The 17,374-nt window shown below is 42.4% G+C and overlaps 2 protein-coding genes and 1 long non-coding RNA gene across 3 annotated transcripts; 1 reads left to right on the forward strand and 2 right to left on the reverse strand.

Moving 5' to 3' along the window:
* Window positions 1-74: 74 nt before the first annotated feature.
* LOC138945199 (uncharacterized) lies at window positions 75-6,771 on the reverse strand. Its single transcript, XM_070316555.1, is given in 16 exon segments — window positions 75-1,709; window positions 1,711-1,750; window positions 2,064-2,146; window positions 2,148-2,300; window positions 2,302-2,329; window positions 2,331-2,374; window positions 2,376-2,462; window positions 2,464-2,572; window positions 2,574-2,961; window positions 2,964-3,060; window positions 3,062-3,185; window positions 3,506-3,567; window positions 3,569-3,661; window positions 3,951-5,025; window positions 5,420-6,003; window positions 6,416-6,771. Coding segments are annotated over 16 exon segments (3,090 nt in total). The 5' UTR covers window positions 6,419-6,771; the 3' UTR covers window positions 75-1,589.
* LOC138945206 (uncharacterized) lies at window positions 3,450-9,701 on the forward strand. The gene is made up of 4 exons (XR_011448934.1): window positions 3,450-3,687; window positions 3,916-5,133; window positions 5,313-6,056; window positions 6,135-9,701. It is a non-coding gene; the product is annotated as an uncharacterized lncRNA (long non-coding RNA).
* On the reverse strand, window positions 9,328-17,348 carry Sf3b3 (splicing factor 3B subunit 3). Its single transcript, XM_070316549.1, has 12 exons — window positions 17,112-17,348; window positions 16,474-16,957; window positions 16,100-16,272; window positions 15,383-15,879; window positions 15,138-15,303; window positions 14,689-14,857; window positions 13,782-13,933; window positions 12,950-13,105; window positions 12,423-12,714; window positions 11,623-12,289; window positions 11,406-11,522; window positions 9,328-11,134 (listed from the first exon to the last, which is right to left on the reverse strand). The coding sequence occupies exons 2-12, from the start codon at window positions 16,868-16,870 to the stop codon at window positions 10,267-10,269; spliced, it is 3,654 nt and encodes a 1,217-aa protein (XP_070172650.1). The 5' UTR covers window positions 16,871-16,957; window positions 17,112-17,348; the 3' UTR covers window positions 9,328-10,266.
* Window positions 17,349-17,374: the final 26 nt, after the last annotated feature.

Below are 17,374 nucleotides of genomic sequence, written 5' to 3' on the forward strand. Positions count from 1 at the left end.
ATGTACAAGGTGTTTGAAACTTTGGAAGTACTCTGCGTTGATACCACTGCTTACCACTGCTTCTGCTTGTTCATTCGATATTATAATAGTACCTGTATCGCAATGGAACTTCTCTGTCTCCGTTATTCCAAAAAGAAAATACACAGAGTGCGTAGAACAATAATCAAAAAGATATTAAGCTCAATAGCGCGAAAGCCAACGTTGTTCTCTCTCGTCGTTTTAGAATATTTTGCTTCTACGATTGCGACTTTTTTCTTGTGTGCTCTCTTTCTCTCTCTTACAATCTATATTATATATAAATACCTCTTATATGTATACAATAAATATATATACTGTATTTATATTTAAATAAAAAAGGTAAATGCAACGAACTGCAAACATAAAAATCATGTGTTTTGTATGTGTAAATTAATTTAAAAATGTTACAAGTAACATTAATATATTTTATATAATAACATGTAAAAATAATATATCTTAATATATATACATATATAAAAGAATATATGAAAATAATATATATTGTTTTGGAAGATGCGATGAGATGTAAATAAATTTTTCGTATATATGGGATAATTTAGAGTCCAAATTGAAAGATGTATAATTTTTATCGCGCGTGGCGAATATAATTTATCTTTTCTTGTCATTAGAATAATTTCACATGCGAAGAAGGCAGTATATTTGTTAAATTCCGGCACGCGAGACCGCGTGGATTCTCATGCGACAAAGTATCTTCTCACATATCTTTCCTATACATATACTATATTTTACGAACCCTGACCTGTTTTATCTTCATCATTTAACACTACACATTTTACACACTTCAACATCGTTCAATTAATCTCGTTATTCATATAATTCTGAAATATATGATCTTATTCGTAAAACGTACTTTTGTTTCTGGCTCTCTAATCTCTATTTTATATATATATATATATATATATATATATATATATATATATATATATATATGTTTATTTTTTTTATGTTAGAATAATTCGCGAGGGATACATAACTCGTTTTCCCTCTCTTTTCTAATCTCTAAAATAATTATTCCTATATGTGAACGCACGTGTTAGCGAGAATCTTCAGGTAATAATAGCATTTAAAAGGTAGACTTCGTACTCTTCACACGTGAATCCCTCTAATCAATTCCGGGATTTACTTTCCGTCCTGGTAAGACGTGCTTAAAGCTATATATCTAAGTCGAGAATTTGTGTGTATATGTGTAATACTTAATGTAATTAAATACATATATATATAGGGAACTATCACAAACAAATACGTCACTAATATCTCGCCAACAGAAGACATTCGGTGGTGAGTGGTAGATACCGTTTCGGCATTTCAAATCGATGCGAAACCGAGCGAGGTTTTGTCGTCGGGAACGAACGAAGAACGGGCGAAGGAAGAGAATTCGCGTAGCGGAATTTGCGAGAATTCGCCATCGTTACGCGATCATATGTACATATACATATATATATATAACACTACGGGAGAGATCTTTTTTTCATTTTCTTCTTCTTATTTTCTTTTTGTTTATCAAGTAAAGTTAATCAGTTGGACGGTGAAGCACACAGAATTTAGCGTCGTTAGACAGTTGTTTCCCGGTCCACGTGAATGTACTCCACGAAACCGGGCGGCTGTTTGTCAGGACGCCGCCCGAGGAGTGTCTCCTCCGTCGGTGCACGTCGCGGCTTCTTGCTCTTCTTCGTCCCCCTTGTAATGAAGTCTCTTTGTGTGAGCTTTGGATCTAGAAAGAGAAAGTATCAATGAAAATTGCATTTATATCAAATATTTCGTATTTCCCTCGAAAAGCTGACTATTTTAATTATAAATTGCGATTTTTAAAAAACATTAAAAATATACCATAGAAAATTTTCAACTTGAGAAATATATAAATATATAACATATATTCATATATTTATATATTATTAATCTTATATATAAAATTATTTGACTATACTAATTAATAATAGGAATTTTTTTTAATGAGAAACAAAGAAGAAAAATAAAACGCCCTGATACAATTTTTGTTCAATTTTTCAGGATATTCGAGTTTGTACCTGCTAATAAGAATAGTGAATAGGCACGCAAAGGCAGTGACAATTCCAGCGACGCCGGCCATGACGAGCCACACAGTGGACGGGCAGCAGCCCGAGCAGTCGGGCACCGTTGCCGCAGTTGGCTTCGTCGTGACCAGATGGGCAGTGTTCGTGTCCATCGCACCAGAGACTGGCGGCGATGCACGCGCCCAGCTCGGGACACTTGTGCGGGCAGTCACCGATGTGGGATGGCACACCCGTTTGTCTCGTTCTCCGTCATTACGCCCTCTCTCCGGAAGACGTAGCTGTCGGCGCAGCGCCGCTCGGCTCTTGGGAGATCTCTAACCAGGACGCGGCCGCTTGTCCGGATTCCCGCGCTACGAAATCCAGCAGTAACGCCGGTGGTCTCGGTGGACCCGGCCCATTTGCCCTCCTCCGTCGCGCCCAACCACTCCTCCGAGAACACGTGTACGGTGAATTCGCGGGCGCCCGGTTCCGCCGGGCACACCACCTTTAGCAGCTTTGCGGCCAGCCGGATAAAGAAGGATGCGATTAGTGGTCGGACATTTGACCTGATCGCCAACGCCGGTACCGCTAGGAGGTGATTCGGGACTGACGGTCGGTGGTTCCAACGGTAGGAACCAGCCCCAGGTCAAAACGAAGAGCGACCGGTTCTCGCGCGCCTCTACCAGCCACGGGAGACCGTCGCAATAGATATCTGGTCTCGATAGCGGAGGTGTCACGAATCTCAGTTCGCCACCCTCGCCACGGATCCTCTGCTTGCGTGGGCACTCCGGTACGCGGATTAACTCGAAGCTGGCATAGAAGAAAAGCGTCTCAAAGTCTTCGTGGGGTGCCTGCTGATCCACCAGGAAGGTTATTTCTATCGCCCGGCCGGAGGAGACGTACGTGAGCGGCAGTGCGACGTATTGTCGCACAGACACGCCCGGGGCACCTTCACGTCCCGCCACGGCGCTTCGTAGATGACCAGACGTGCTTCCCTGGACCCCTGAACTTCCCTGAACACAGCGCGGTCTGCCGGTATGCGGATCCGAATCGCTCGCGCACATGGTAGATTCGCCCAGACTGACATTGTGCAGTATCAGACGGACCCGCTCTCCGCTGCCAGCCTCCACGCGATACCTGAAATAAGAATTAGTATCAAAAATCAATTGTGTATTCACGAATCTTAATCGATATCGATATCTACAAATTTCGTTTCGTGTAGTTTGAACAACACTCATCAAAACTGCTACATTACTTGAGCAATACTCTCGATTAGATTAATTGTTTTTAAAGTTCAAAATAAATGCTTTTAACGAGAATGTGTTTGTCTCTTATCAGGGGAATACTAGAATTCTGAAAAACAAGTTAGAATCGTAAATTCTTTATTTATTACCTGTCTTCGATTTTCAGTGATAGCTACTCGATTATATTCCACTTGTGAGAAACTCGGTTCTTACCTGCAATCTAACTTGCTGGAACCACCGCGGCCAAACAGGCGTACGTCGCGTGGTGACATCACCTTCGCCAGTGCGCGCTTTGCGCCACACTCGGCTACAGATACCATCGCCCCAGGATTCGCCGGATTGAAGAGTGGAGACAAATTCGTATCGCGCCTGGAATGAAAATACAGGGAATTAAAGTGAGCGGTACAAGTTTAGCGCATCAATCTCGACTGATTCTAAGATATAAATAGATAATTGTATTTATTACAAGAAGAAAGAGGAAGGGAGAGAAAGAGTAATTTAATTAATTAATTAATTCATATAATATAATATAATATAGATATAATATATAATTTATATATAATTAAATTAATTAAAGAGAGAGAGAGGGAGAGAGACGTATATATACAATAGAAATGTTGTAGGTGATCGAGTTAGATCCAACAACCCATACACTTACATGGAAGTTGATCGGATGAAGGGCAGTACCCAGAACAGTCTCCATACGTAACGTCAAGCTCGGTGCGGCTGTCAAATAGCTCTCGTCCTTGGTACAGGGTCTCGTGCTCCTGGTTATGTTCCGGAGCGCCGCGTGGGCGCATAACTTGGGCGTGTCGTCGCACAGCGTGGCCATCGGCTGACCCGTGTTTGGCGCCCCGTCCCAGAAGAAGAGCTTAACGGCGCACGGTAGCGACAATGGCGTGCTGTCTTGGCCGGCGCTGGCATTGTTTTCGCCGTTGCCAGTCAGGTCACGCTGCGAGTATGACGAGAAGTATATCCACACGCGATCACCGATCGCCCCCTTGATGTTCCACGTGCAATTGGAACCGGGTGGTAACGCGTGCAACGGCGCCCGTATCGTGCCGCTCCGTTTGGCGCCAACGCCGGTACCGTTGACGAAGAAATGACAGCCCTGTGCGCCCTTGGCATAGTCCAGACCGTCCGAGTCGACGTAAACGACCCGTAGCTCGAGCTCGAGTCGCAGCGACGACGCACCCAACGGTATTGCTACCGGCGAGCTGCGAAACTCCACCTGCATGGCGGATCCGCGCGCGGTTATCTGCGGCAACGGACCGCCGCAATACACCAGGAGTACCGGATCTTCGGTGCGAGCGCCGTCGCGAAAGATCAAACGATCCCTCTCCGGTGGACAGTCCTGCCAGACACTGAGACTAGTGTTGACTACGGCATTGGGGCCGACCGGCCCGGTCGACGTGCTCTTGACGGATATCATTGCGTGCTTGCACGTGGGCACCTCCTTCTGGCGCACGGTGATCAGGCAGCTGGTGTTGCGCGGATACTCGCCGGGATAGTTCGGACTTTGTAGGCGACACTGCTTCAGGTGGCATTCGTAAAAGTTGCGGGAACAATAGGTGCCCGGCACCGGGGAACCTCGCTCGACCGGTAGTTCCGGCTTGCCCAATCGGGCGACCGCCTCGTTGCGTGAAACAAAGCGGAAACGAAGACGAAATTCGAACGGCACCGTCGACGGTGCATGAAACAGCCGTATAGAGGCAGTGACTGTACTGGTTTCGCTGTAAAAAAGTAATGACGATGATAATGACAAGTTTTATAAATGAGCATGTCTAGAGAGATCTGAAAAAATTTTGAGGGAAAGAAGCAGCAAGATTCTTTCAAATTAGGTACGCAATTTCTCTCTCTCTCTCTCTTTTTTTTTTTTTTTTTGAATCTTTGTTTCCTTTAATTCATTTCTGACCTTTTCAAATAATATCGATCGCTTCATTAATGCTGATTATTTTAAACTTTCATCATTTAAAATTTTCCATATAATATCTGTTTCTATTTTCTTAATTTCTGATAGATGTAAAAGAGGGAGAATTATCAAAAACTACATATTATCAGTCGTGGTATTGTGATGAGGAAGAAAGAGGCGCTAAAGAGAAAAAAGAGAGAGGCAAATAGACAGACCTGTAGTAGGATGCACGACCCTCGCCGACGCCGCACCACGAGCCGCCAGTGAAGTGTCTACCGAGCTCGGCCAATTGGAGCGAGCCTTCGGGGCAACTGGTGAAGTAATTGTCGGCGTTCGCGTCGACGCGACCGACGCTGAACGCGTCCCATAGTAGCTGGACTAGCTCGCCGTAACCTTGTCCGGCCGCAGTGAACGTCAGGTGACATAGAAACGGCAGACGTTCCTCGGCTGGTCTGGGCAGATCCAACTTATACGTGCGTCCCTCGCGACCGTGGTACGTGCGATTGCACGGGGTGCACATCGCCGGTTCGTCGCTGCCGTCGCCGCAGTCATCCTCGCCGTTGCAGTAAGCGTCGATCGGCACGCATCGGCCGTCTCGGCACGTTAACTCGGCCAACCCGCAAGTGCCGCTGCCGCCTCCGCCTCCTCCTCCTCCGCTGCCCCCTGTGCCACCCCCGGCGCCAACGTTCGACGCGTCAGCGATCAGCGGTAGCAGCAACAGCAGTGAGACGATGCGATGCAGCGATCGACATTGTTGTCTATCATTGTTATCGGATCCTCCTCCGGTATCAGCTATCTCCTGCTCAATGAAAAACCAATATATCTGCGATATATTATATGCTTCTTGAAAAGGTTTTATTTACGGATCCTAATTATCTAATCTTAATAATTTAAATAATCGTTCTCTAAAGTAATTTTTTTTTTCCGCAGCAATGTAACGCAATTATAATTAGCAAGAATTACAAGTCATTCTATCCTGCGGAGGATTCTAGGATTTAATCGTGTTAGCGTCAGTCCCAGATCTTAAGCGGTTCAGATTTAAATCGATCGGTCCCGCGGCTCAATGCGTATATGTATATCGAGACGCCGCGTCGTAAACACCTGTTTCGACGAGCGCTCCGTACATCCGCGACACGATTACACGACCGATTTAAATCTATTATCCGCCGATATAATTGAGTTAATGACAAAGGAGGTGACGCGCCGATTACCATAATAAGTCGCCAGCGAAACGAGCATATCACAATGACAATTCCGATGATGCGATCCGAACGTTGACTTCGAACAACGGCATGCCGACTCAACGACGAGAATGATGCGAGGAAGAAAAGAAAATTGCTAAAATCGCGGATCGCGAACGATATTAGTCGCCGGCACCGACATTTTCCGCAAACTCGATCGTAAGGACGACGACGACGATGACGATGACGACGACTTAGTCTCCTGCAAGAGACAAAGAGAGAGAGAGAGAGCGAGAACGGGAACCCCGCCTAAGCGCCACCGCCTCCGTCACCGTCGCCGCTGCACTCACGAGGAGCGCCGCTATCCGTTGTGCACGTCCCGGAGGTCGATGCGCAACTGCACATCACCGCGTATCTTCCCCGGAGGGAAGCCAGCCACCCGCGCGCCGCCGCTGCAGGCGACGATAGGGGTGAATAGAGAGAGAAACGGGGGTTGAGCTCGCGGAGAGAGCTGTGCCTTGTCTGCCTAGGCGCCTCAATGCATCGATCGACTTTTGGCGCTCTCTCATTCTCTCTTTCCTCCTCCTCTCTCTTTCCATCTCTATCCACGAAGCTCGTCGCCGAAATGCGAGGAGGGACTCCGGGGGATCTCTACGCGCTGGCTTTGCGGATCCGTCACTCGGATCTTGCTAATCATATATTGATGCGATCCGAGTGTCACCTGGGGAAAGTAAAATAGAATTTCTCAATGCTTCTCTAGATGAATAACATATGCTCCAGAGTTTATCGTCCGCTCTTCCTCGGATTTCGCTTATCGGAATTTTTGTGCTCTAGTAACCGCCATTCGTGATTCGGTTAAGCAATCGCATCGAGTGTATATTCTTCGAGAAAAATACCCTGTCCGGAGAGTCGAATCCTAAGCATGATATAAATGACTAAAGTCACGTGTGTAATGTTCGTCTTATCCAAGACATGACTCGATTGTTCAGGATGGTTAACCGATTTCCGAGCGGAAATGAAGAGAAGCCGCTAATGTTTGCCTTCAGTATCATACGTTTGTTAGAGGATGGGCGGCTGACAGGTATGGGCTTCATCGCTATTCTCTTCTTCTCACTCCGCTGTCTCGATCGTCAATCATCAAGACTTTTGACGTTGGTACATATGACGTTTCGTCTGACTCTCGACCCCATCTGAAATATCTCCTTTGCTAAAAATTGTCTGACTCGAAGAGACAAAATCTCACCATTTCTTCAAGATCCGTATTTGTCTTCTTCAATGAATATGCGAGTCTTTTTATCGAGTTCATTGTATAAATTTAAAAAGCTACATGTACGGTATTCTTCGAAAAAGCGCTTTTTAAACTAGAAAAAGATTCTTATTTCGATTTTTTTTTTCTTGCACAATTTTGTCCACTTCAAGCTTCGTCCGACAAGAATTATCGCGCAATAACCTTGACCTACGGAGTATAGAGTAATCTCTTCCTCGAGTAAATGAGGGACATTTCAGATGGTCACGCGATATTATATGAAACGCCCTGTACGAGATATATGGACGCGCCGCAGCCTCTCTCCGGATCTCTCTGTGTTCTTTCTCTGCATCCATGACGTTAAGCATGTCGAGGACGTCGTCATCGTCGGTTTTGCTGTCCCTAATAATATACATACAACCATCGGCGCGTACACATCCTCGTCGCACCGGCGACAACGGAGCTATCGAACGTGGGTGCACACCCTTTTCCATCTCTCTCTCTCTCTTTGGACAGTGCATATAAAGGGATTGGTGGTAACACTTTTATCGCGTTACCAGCATCATGGTACTCCAGCGGTCGCCGTTCTCCTTTCTTTCTCTCGCCGGTTATCGATCTCTCGTGGTTGCTCATTATCTTCGCTTATTACGCTTTAATAGTTCATCGTCCGCGCGAACGAGCGACGTTCCGTCAATTGAAAATCTAATCTCGTAACGCGGTTACGAGGTAAATCCGATAATATTGGTCATGCGATAAATAATCGCGTATCTATAATTTTAGAGCTGTCGTACAGCACACACAATAATCTTACATTCTTTCGCATAATAGGGAAATAAAGGGAATATGAAATTCCTGGAGATGTATATATATATACATATATGTATGTATGTATATTTTTTCATAACATGAATTTTGCATATATATATAGGTTCGTAATATGTATTTTATATGTACGTTAAATATAAATATCTCTTTCATTTTTTGATATTAGACGTTAATTTATGGAAAAGAAAATTTTTCTAATGTATTTTTTAATATTTTAAATTATCTATAATTATTTTCATACATATATATACATTCACACATACACACATTACTATTATATATAATATATAGTATTTGACACACAATAAAGTTAATAATAAAATAACGCAAAATCAAATAAAATACATTATCTATCATTTTTCTTGTTCAAATTTAACGTATAATGCATATCCTATATTTTCACGTTGCGAAGCTACAGAACGCTTCAAGGAGGATGCGCGTACATGCAAATATCATGTTGCGGATAGGGAGGATGCAACTGAGTGCTGAATACATTTGCAGGGATGCATGTTCACCTAGTTACGCCATCGGCGCATAATGGACAGAGAACCGTCGTTCCGCTGTTCTATTTCAGTATGTATATTCTGGAATATTCTTTAAATAGCGAAGGAGATTGCCCGATGCTACTCAAGTTATTATTTTTGCCCTATGTGCTAAATGTTTGATAAAAATATATTGACGATTTCGATTTCATCATCCTCAATTCGCACAAAATCTTATTATTAAATTCTTTATTCGTGTATTTCACCACAAATTCAATATTTACAATTTCTTAATTAAATATGTAATTTTTGAATTTAATAGAAAAAGGATTAGAAGTATTTCAACATTCCACTACAGAACATTAACAATAAGATAATCTTATATTTTTCGATTATATTACACTCCAGTTTCCACGGAATTAAATTATATATTATATGAGGGACTCAGTCTCTAAGAGAGAGAGAGAGAGAGAGAGAGAGAGAGAGAGAGAGAGAGAGAGAGAGAGAGAAATACATACACAGAGAATACTTCTCCTTTAATAAATATATTCAAAGATATCGTGCGTGTGTGTGTGGATATAAACAAATCATTATTAGGGTGAAAGATGAATTAATATTATATAAATTCGATGATCTAATACGTAAATTTTCAAAACAGCAATAAGATGAAAAAAATTAATTACTATCATATAATACTATTTGAATAGCAATACATTAGTTTATATATGCGGTATGTAGTAATAGTAGTAGAAGTAGTGAAATATATCGCGCGTTATGTGTATATCTATCTGATACAATAAAATTAAATATTTTCTATTCGTAACAATGTGAAATCCGTTACATTCATACATTTACAAATCAATGTGTTTTTCATAGCGATTTGCTATTTGTTACAGAAATACAAAATTTGTGCACTTAGGCGGATTATTTGCCTTTTAAAGGTTATTAAAATATCTTTACTTGTTTTTTCATGTGATAATTGTTTGCCTAAAGGAAATTGAATATACATTTCCTGGACATTATTAATGAATATATATTTAAAAATGTGAATTAAGTTTTTATATATAATAAAGTTATCACACATGTAGAAAATATTGATTTTTATATAGATTACGTCATATATAATAGAACTTGGTTTGTACGGTCGATTACGATCGTTGGAAAATATCGGAAATGGGAAGAGAACACTAGTTAAATGTTATGTGTAAAAAATAGAGATTATAATAAATGTACAACAAATTTCTCAAGATCTACCTTTTATGGGATGCCGAGTTTAAGAAACATTGAAAAACAACATATCGAAAGACACGATACTCATGGATGAGCATTTAGAATGCGTATCGTGTACGTATGTCCTCCAGTTTCTTTGACACCTCGGACGGTGTCCTCTCGAGATCGCCAGAGATACTCTTCTGCTTAACGGGTTCAATCGAATTGAATTGCTCGCAGAGATCGCCGTCGATGACATTCTTCACTGGGTAGTAGTACGACCGGAAAGACAGGTGATCCCTACCGCATAAAGGCGGGTGCTCGGATCGCATGTGCATCTCCAAATGCTGAAAGAAATCGTGATCCTCGTGACTGGTGAACGGCACGAGGACACCCACCGTTCCGCTAAGAGTCGTATAAACCAAGCTCTCGGAACCCCCGGGTATAAGGGTCGCCTTCTGCAGCGACATCACAGTTTCGCCTACGTGAAAGCAAGCCACCGTGTCCGCTTTCTGGCTGGCGCCATTCAGCAATCCTCGGTCCCACAGAGCCTTGTTCCCCGTAGGATCCTCGTCTACATCGTCGTTAATGCCGGTCGCCAACCGTATCACAGCTATATTTCCGTATTTATCAGCGGTGGCAACAGTATCGTAATCCAACACGCATGTAGTTGTGATCCATCTGGGATGCGTATCATCCGCGAAAACGATCAATTGATTTTCCTGGCGTTTGTACCTCACGGCATATACAGACTCCTGTACATCGCTAACGTAAATCCGTTGACCGATGGCATTGATCGAGACCACGGCGTTGGGTATGTGCTTGTTCTCGCACTTGCGCAGTAACTTCTTCTTACCCATATCGTAAAGCCGCAGCATCCTACCCACACCGACCAGTACTCTGCCCTGATACGGACAAATGGCCAGCGGTACTTCGTCCAATGGAGATTTGTGCAGCAGCTCGATACTAGTACACTCCGTATTTACTCTGCAACAATGGAGTGATCGTTTTTCATTATTTCTTGTCCTATGAAATACCGCGTTAGTCGAACGATATATTTTTGGATATCAGCATTGCAGGACTATATCATCAAAAATACAGACGTTGTCTCTTTCATCATTCGATCGTGCATTATAAATCAAAATGGCTTTCTTCTTTTTAGCGATATAAGAATATGTGAAAAAATAAAAATAGAACCTTTTTCCCGTTTAATTTAATATCTATGCATGTATCACGCGAATATAGCAAAATATCTTACTTGTATGTGTAAAGAAAACCGCCGTTGCTAACCCTGGGATTTAATTGAAACTCCTTTGCAATTCCGACGATAAGGAACAATTGATCTCCTTGATTGGCAAACTTCACGAGACAGAGACTATGAAAGAAAAAAAAAAAAGAAAAAAAAATTTATTAATGTTAAAAGTCTTTTTTATAATATTGTGATAGATTAATAGATTATTCTTTCCTTGACTTACCATAATGCAGCTAGATTTTGCTCGAAACGATGCACTTCGAACGTTTGGCCGGTAGTCGGTGCCATTATTCTCAGCAGCGAGGCCCACAAGCCTGGTCCCGCTCGCGGGGCACCGAAAACAGCCTCATTCGGCTCCTCCGATAGGAACGCCTCCGCTAACTCCCGAGCGACGGCAGCCTCTTCGGCGCCGGCCGCTTCTTGCATCTCCTCCGCCATCTGTAGTCTCCTCTGTTGTTTCGTTTCTTCCGTGTAAGCGTTGTGCTCGGTCTCGATGACTACCAGATGCGCGGAATCGGCGTGAATCGCGAACTTCCGCGGTGTATATTCCAATGGAAAGCTCACTTGATTGAACACAGCGCCAAGTTTCTCGAGCGCCAGAATTCTCAATGTGTTCGTCGATATGGCGACTATACCTTCCGGGCATTGCTCGGAACTAAAGCCAGATGCAAATTCGAGACTTTCGTACGACAGAGGTGTGAGATGAAAGCGATTCTGATGATAGTAACTCAGCCACGATCGACTGCTCATCGCCAATACAGCTTGATTGCCCTGCATACGTATTCTGAAGAGCTTGACGGGGCGGGAACCCAGGTAGCGTGTTCTCGTGTCCGCGAGATCGCCGGAAATCGGATCTAACACAGTTCTGAGCAATACGCCATTCTGTAAACCTGGAGGTAATAATAATATAATTCTATTATAACTTTATATAAATATAACATGTATTAAAATATCTTTTATATACAATTTGTGACCATTTTATAAACATTTATTTATATACGCATTTGCAAATATGCAACTTACCTATGTTTAAATATAAACTGGATTGTTGTGGCGCCGAATCCTCAGAATTGTCGGCCTCCTTGGCACCCATTTCTACGATACATAGACTCTCTGCAGCCGCCGGCAACGCCTGCATACTTCTCGGCGCTAGACAATCCGAGGGATCCAACGATATTATTCTCACTGTATTGTCCTGCAGGCCGACGGCCAGAAACCACGAGCGTTGTTCACCCACGGCAACATTTCCGAGAGCCATGCACATCACTTCCGACGGCATCTTCTTTCTTTCCGTATATTCATTCAATTGCCCAGTCTGCAAAATGTACAGGAAATAAGTCAACGGCGTCGATAGACAATTTTGCAATATCATGTCCACTTTACATCAATCTCAGCTATCGAATGATAAGCTTAAGATTAGCTATGCCAAGATGAGACAAGTGATATGCTCTTCGCATCTTTTACATCTCTGAGAAAGGACAGACATAACTCAGAGAGAACAATAATGCGGTTATCCCGGCAAATGAATGAAATTATACGCGGATACATACGGGATCCATTTCGAAGTAGACGAGTTCCCCTCCAGTAAGAGCGATTACAACTTGACGTTGATTAACCGCGCATTTTACGATGGTCTTCTTACCAGGTGCCTTCCATTCATTGACACGCTTATCTGCTCGTATATGACGTATACCGTCAGGATACACCTGAAAACGGATCACGATGTGTAATTAACGTTTCAAATCATTATATCGTACAATATACGATACTTATTAATACTTTTAATTAATTATTATATAAATATATTATTTTTATATTAGAATCTTATACCGTTATATTATAATCTTATATCATGTGTTATCAAAATTGAGAGATTTATGTGATATGTGATTGTTGGGCCTGTAATACCAGGAAAATTCGGACGAAAGTCGGAACACTCCAACGATGTGAGCCCAGAATTACTTTAGCACTCTTTCTGCGACCGGCAAGATGATCAATCAAGGTCATGCCGGAGATACCGAGTGCATCGCAAAAGTAATTTCGCGATTCTACGAGCGAATCTTACGGCTCACAAAATTGTGAATTTTGGACACGTTATATAAGCGGTTTTACAGTGTACTCTATCGTATTAAAAATAATGAAACATGTAAGAAATTTCCAAAATATGTTACTCTTGTATAACTAGACTTTAACATTTTTTCTATATATATAAAAAAATGTAATTATTCTTTGTCAGATATGTAATATAGCAATGTTAGAAATATCGCGTGTATTTAATAAAATGTTTCTTTGATTCAGACAAGACTTTAAATTCGTAGAATGCGTAATTCATATAAAAATCGCAGAATACAATGCGATATATAATTTCAATGTGCAAAATACCTGCACCAATGCGTCCTCGCCCAATGCTGAACAACTCAAGGTTGGTGTTGTACCAAGGAAACCCGAATCCGTCACTTCCTCGACAGTCTCGCCAATACTGAGTACGAGTGTGGCATTCACGAAGGACACTATGATGTATGCATCATATTCCTCTGCAATCAAAATTATAAGACTCATTCTCAATACACAGGGAAATGCGCGAACGAAAACGTCAAATTGAATTGTATATTTGAATTTGTCTTTTTGAAGATATAATGTAATTAATATTTCGCCCTCTCCCTCGATCGTTCGAAACTGCGCACGTTCTCGTGTCACGGGGCACGGAAAGAGTTGATGAACTTTCATTATTTCTTTCTTTTCTTTTTTTTTTTTTTTTCGTCGAGCGAATCGACTCTTATTCGTGCCAATTTCGCGACGAGATCCTTACCTTTCGGTCATTCAGACTTCTGTGGGTCAACCAATAGCGCGCTGGCATCCTGAAAGAGAGAACTGGTGTTTGATAAGAGTGTATCAAGCCACCAGGTTCATTAATATCGTTTTACAAAACCGATGCCATTTTTTTTTCTTTTCTTTAAGTAAACTATGATTTTTTTTTTCCAAGTCATATTAAGTAGTAAATGTTCTTACCCCAAAGCTTTGCTCAAATTTACTACCATTGAGCTTTCTCATCCACACATTCTTTCGCAAAAGAAGAATAAGATAATAAAAGTCTGCGATACATTTAACTTCTGACTGCCTAGACGGATTCATATTGCCTTGCAAATGACATATGCAAGTTTTTGGAAGAAATAAACAGACGAGAAACATGTGTTGAGAATAAACGATCGCAGCTAAAACTTGCCGATCGTCAAGTAAGCAATTCAAGTGGGAACATGCAAACAATTGATAAAAATATCTTTCGACTAACCATCGATTCTCCTTTTCACAGTCCATACGGCGTTTGGATTACCAGGCAACTCACTCACGGCCATCTCGGAAACCTCGAGACCATGGCGTAGCACGCGCAGGGTAGATCGCGGTCCTCGACCGCAAGCAATGTACAATTGTGGCGTATCTTCGTTTGCCAGATCTGCCACCTGTGTATTAAAGATAAAAAATTTTCATTTAAACAGGTTAATATGTATACATATAGCACTCTCTTCCAAACGTGATATAAACGAGAAAACTCCCGATTGTAAATGTATACATGTCTCTCTAAGGATTCACTTCAATTTGCAATAACAAACCAAAGGCGACAAAGAGAATTATGCTCTCGCACACCTGTTCCCACAGAAAAGAGACGCATGGATGACGTCCCTTTCCTACTTGATAGTGCTAAGTCAAAATTTGAATCTAATAAGAATATAACTACGTCACCTGGCAAGCCATTATGGGCGAAAGACTATCCATTTCATCAACTAGTACCAGATTACGAAGTGGCCGTGGTGCGAAGAAAAAGGTGTCGCCTTCCTCGAGCGGCATCGCTGAACTGAATTCGGGCTCATCGTCATCGTCGCCCAAATGCGCTATTTGATACAGGTAACTGAAAAACAATAATGTAATCGCGTTGTTCGCAATCATTCTTATTATGCGCGCACGATATGCATGTCTGTGATACTAACTGGTTGCCGAATTCCGAGGCGACAAACAGGAAACCCGTTTTGAGAACACACATACTCGCTGCGACTGGTACTGTATCGAAGTACTTGAGCTTGATTTCGGTAACCATGTCCTCATCTGTCTCGAGTGTGATTTTGAAAATGTCTCCCTGCTCCGTCTGCGCCAGAAAAAAAAACATGCTTTTCGTCTTGTGCGTGGCCGAGCACACGAATATCATCCCTCTCTCGGGATCGTCCAAGTCGTTGCGGCGTCGTGGGATCGGGCAACGAATATCGTGCTGATCACCGAGGTTTTTGTAAGTGAGATAATTCTCGGAGCAAATTAGCACACCGCTCGGACCGTCGTTGCCGCCCGGCACGGATACAAGGAAGTTAGCGTGCTCCTCCAGCGGCTCGCTGTACTTTCGCACCACGTGATTTAGACCGAGATCAAGCTCGTACAGTGTCAGAGTTTGCTGGGTCTTCACCGCCGCATCGCCCGTGGGATCGCTGTCGGCTTCCTGTCAGAGATTAAGGTTTTTATTAGAATATGATGTTGAATGTCTTTTACATGCGCAACATACAAATATTCACACTGTAAATGTAATCGCATAAAAGTCATCATAATAAATAGGTGTAATCAATGTTAATCAGTTGAAACACGGATAAAAAGGTAATCACATGACATTCGGCTACAACAAGAATATTCATTGCTTCAAACTGTCAACAATGTAAGTTTACCTCGTAATCAATCTCTAGACACGCAAACATGGGATTATCGAAGCCAACGTCGACACCGACCGTGTGATATACCAATGTGTTGCTTTTATGAGCTTCCAATGGAGAGGAAATCGTCAAACGGGCCTCGGCGTCTCTGTTTAGAATGTACACGAGCTTCTGTTTTTCAATAGCGCCTAAAATAGTAGCAACAGATATAATACCAAATTCACAAATAACAATTGTAATCGACAAATGAATTGCCATCATAAAAATGAAAAGTTGTAATCAACATTAATCAGATGAAACACAGAAGTAATCACATGCTAATAGACGATAACAATAGTTATTATTTGAAAGTGTTAAAATATAACAAACGATACAAATATATGCAATACCTATCATAACTGCTCTCCCTTTTGGATCAATGGCTAGATACTGGCCAGGTACGATGCGTCGACAACCACTTTTGCCGAAGGTCTCCTGATGTACCTTGTCGAACATATTCTTGGCGGGAATATATTCTAAAATTACTATGCGCCCGGAATCCGAACCCACGACAATATAATCTTTCGTCGCACCAGTCAATCTAAATGCCATCAGAGATCTGATAATGCCAAAAACTTCAACAGTCAGCAGAGTGTGAACCTTTCCTGTGTTCGGATCCGGTCGCAACAATTCCAACGATTTGCCACGGGAAACAAGAATCTCCTGCATCTTGCTGCCGGAGAAATTGCCATGCACCGCGTGCGTGATGCCGGTGGCGCGTTGTAGAGTCAAATTATACAAATACATTTTGACCGGCGCTTTTTCTTCTTCGTTGATGGATCGACGGAATTAACGGAGGCTTACGCTCTCGATAGAAATCGCCGAGCGTCCATACTGCAACAACACACATGCATTTTCGTATATGTATAAGAATTCGACATGAGTCGTCCGCTTAATCAACTATGTTCGCCTCTGGTCGAAACAAATTGTTAAATCGAAAAATAATGATAGAAATCAAAGTGGAAGAATGTTAGGGATGTTCTTTTACCTCGATCGAGTATTCAGCGTGACAACGCTCGACGATGCCTCCAGATTTTCTCGTCGTGATCGGAGAGCCAAGTGAATCTGCCGCGACGACCGTTACAAGAGGACAGATCTTGCTAGCGTTTACGGAGTTTACGCTTTCCGCCGGAAACGAAGCGCGTTTCTTTTTGCCGCAAACGTCATATCCGGTGCGCGTAAAATTTTAACTCTTCTATTGGCGCTGACATCGACGCCATATTTACAAGAACCTAAAGGCCCATCCTTATC

This window comes from Polyergus mexicanus, unplaced genomic scaffold (genome assembly GCF_030449975.1).
Source record: "Polyergus mexicanus isolate NDT 795.1 unplaced genomic scaffold, iyPolMexi1.0 SCAF_3, whole genome shotgun sequence".
Taxonomy (NCBI): domain Eukaryota; kingdom Metazoa; phylum Arthropoda; class Insecta; order Hymenoptera; family Formicidae; genus Polyergus; species Polyergus mexicanus.

Excerpts from the sequence above, each read along its gene's own strand:
- Sf3b3 (XM_070316549.1), bottom strand. The coding sequence starts at position 16,870 with ATGTATTTGTATAATTTGACTCTACAACGCGCCACCGGCATCACGCAC. Across the intron at positions 14,858-15,137 it reads CGCCCATAATGGCTTGCCAG|GTGGCAGATCTGGCAAACGA; the intron begins GTGACGTAGTTA and ends TTTAATACACAG. Across the intron at positions 11,523-11,622 it reads CAAAATCTAGCTGCATTATG|TCTCTGTCTCGTGAAGTTTG; the intron begins GTAAGTCAAGGA and ends TTTCTTTCATAG.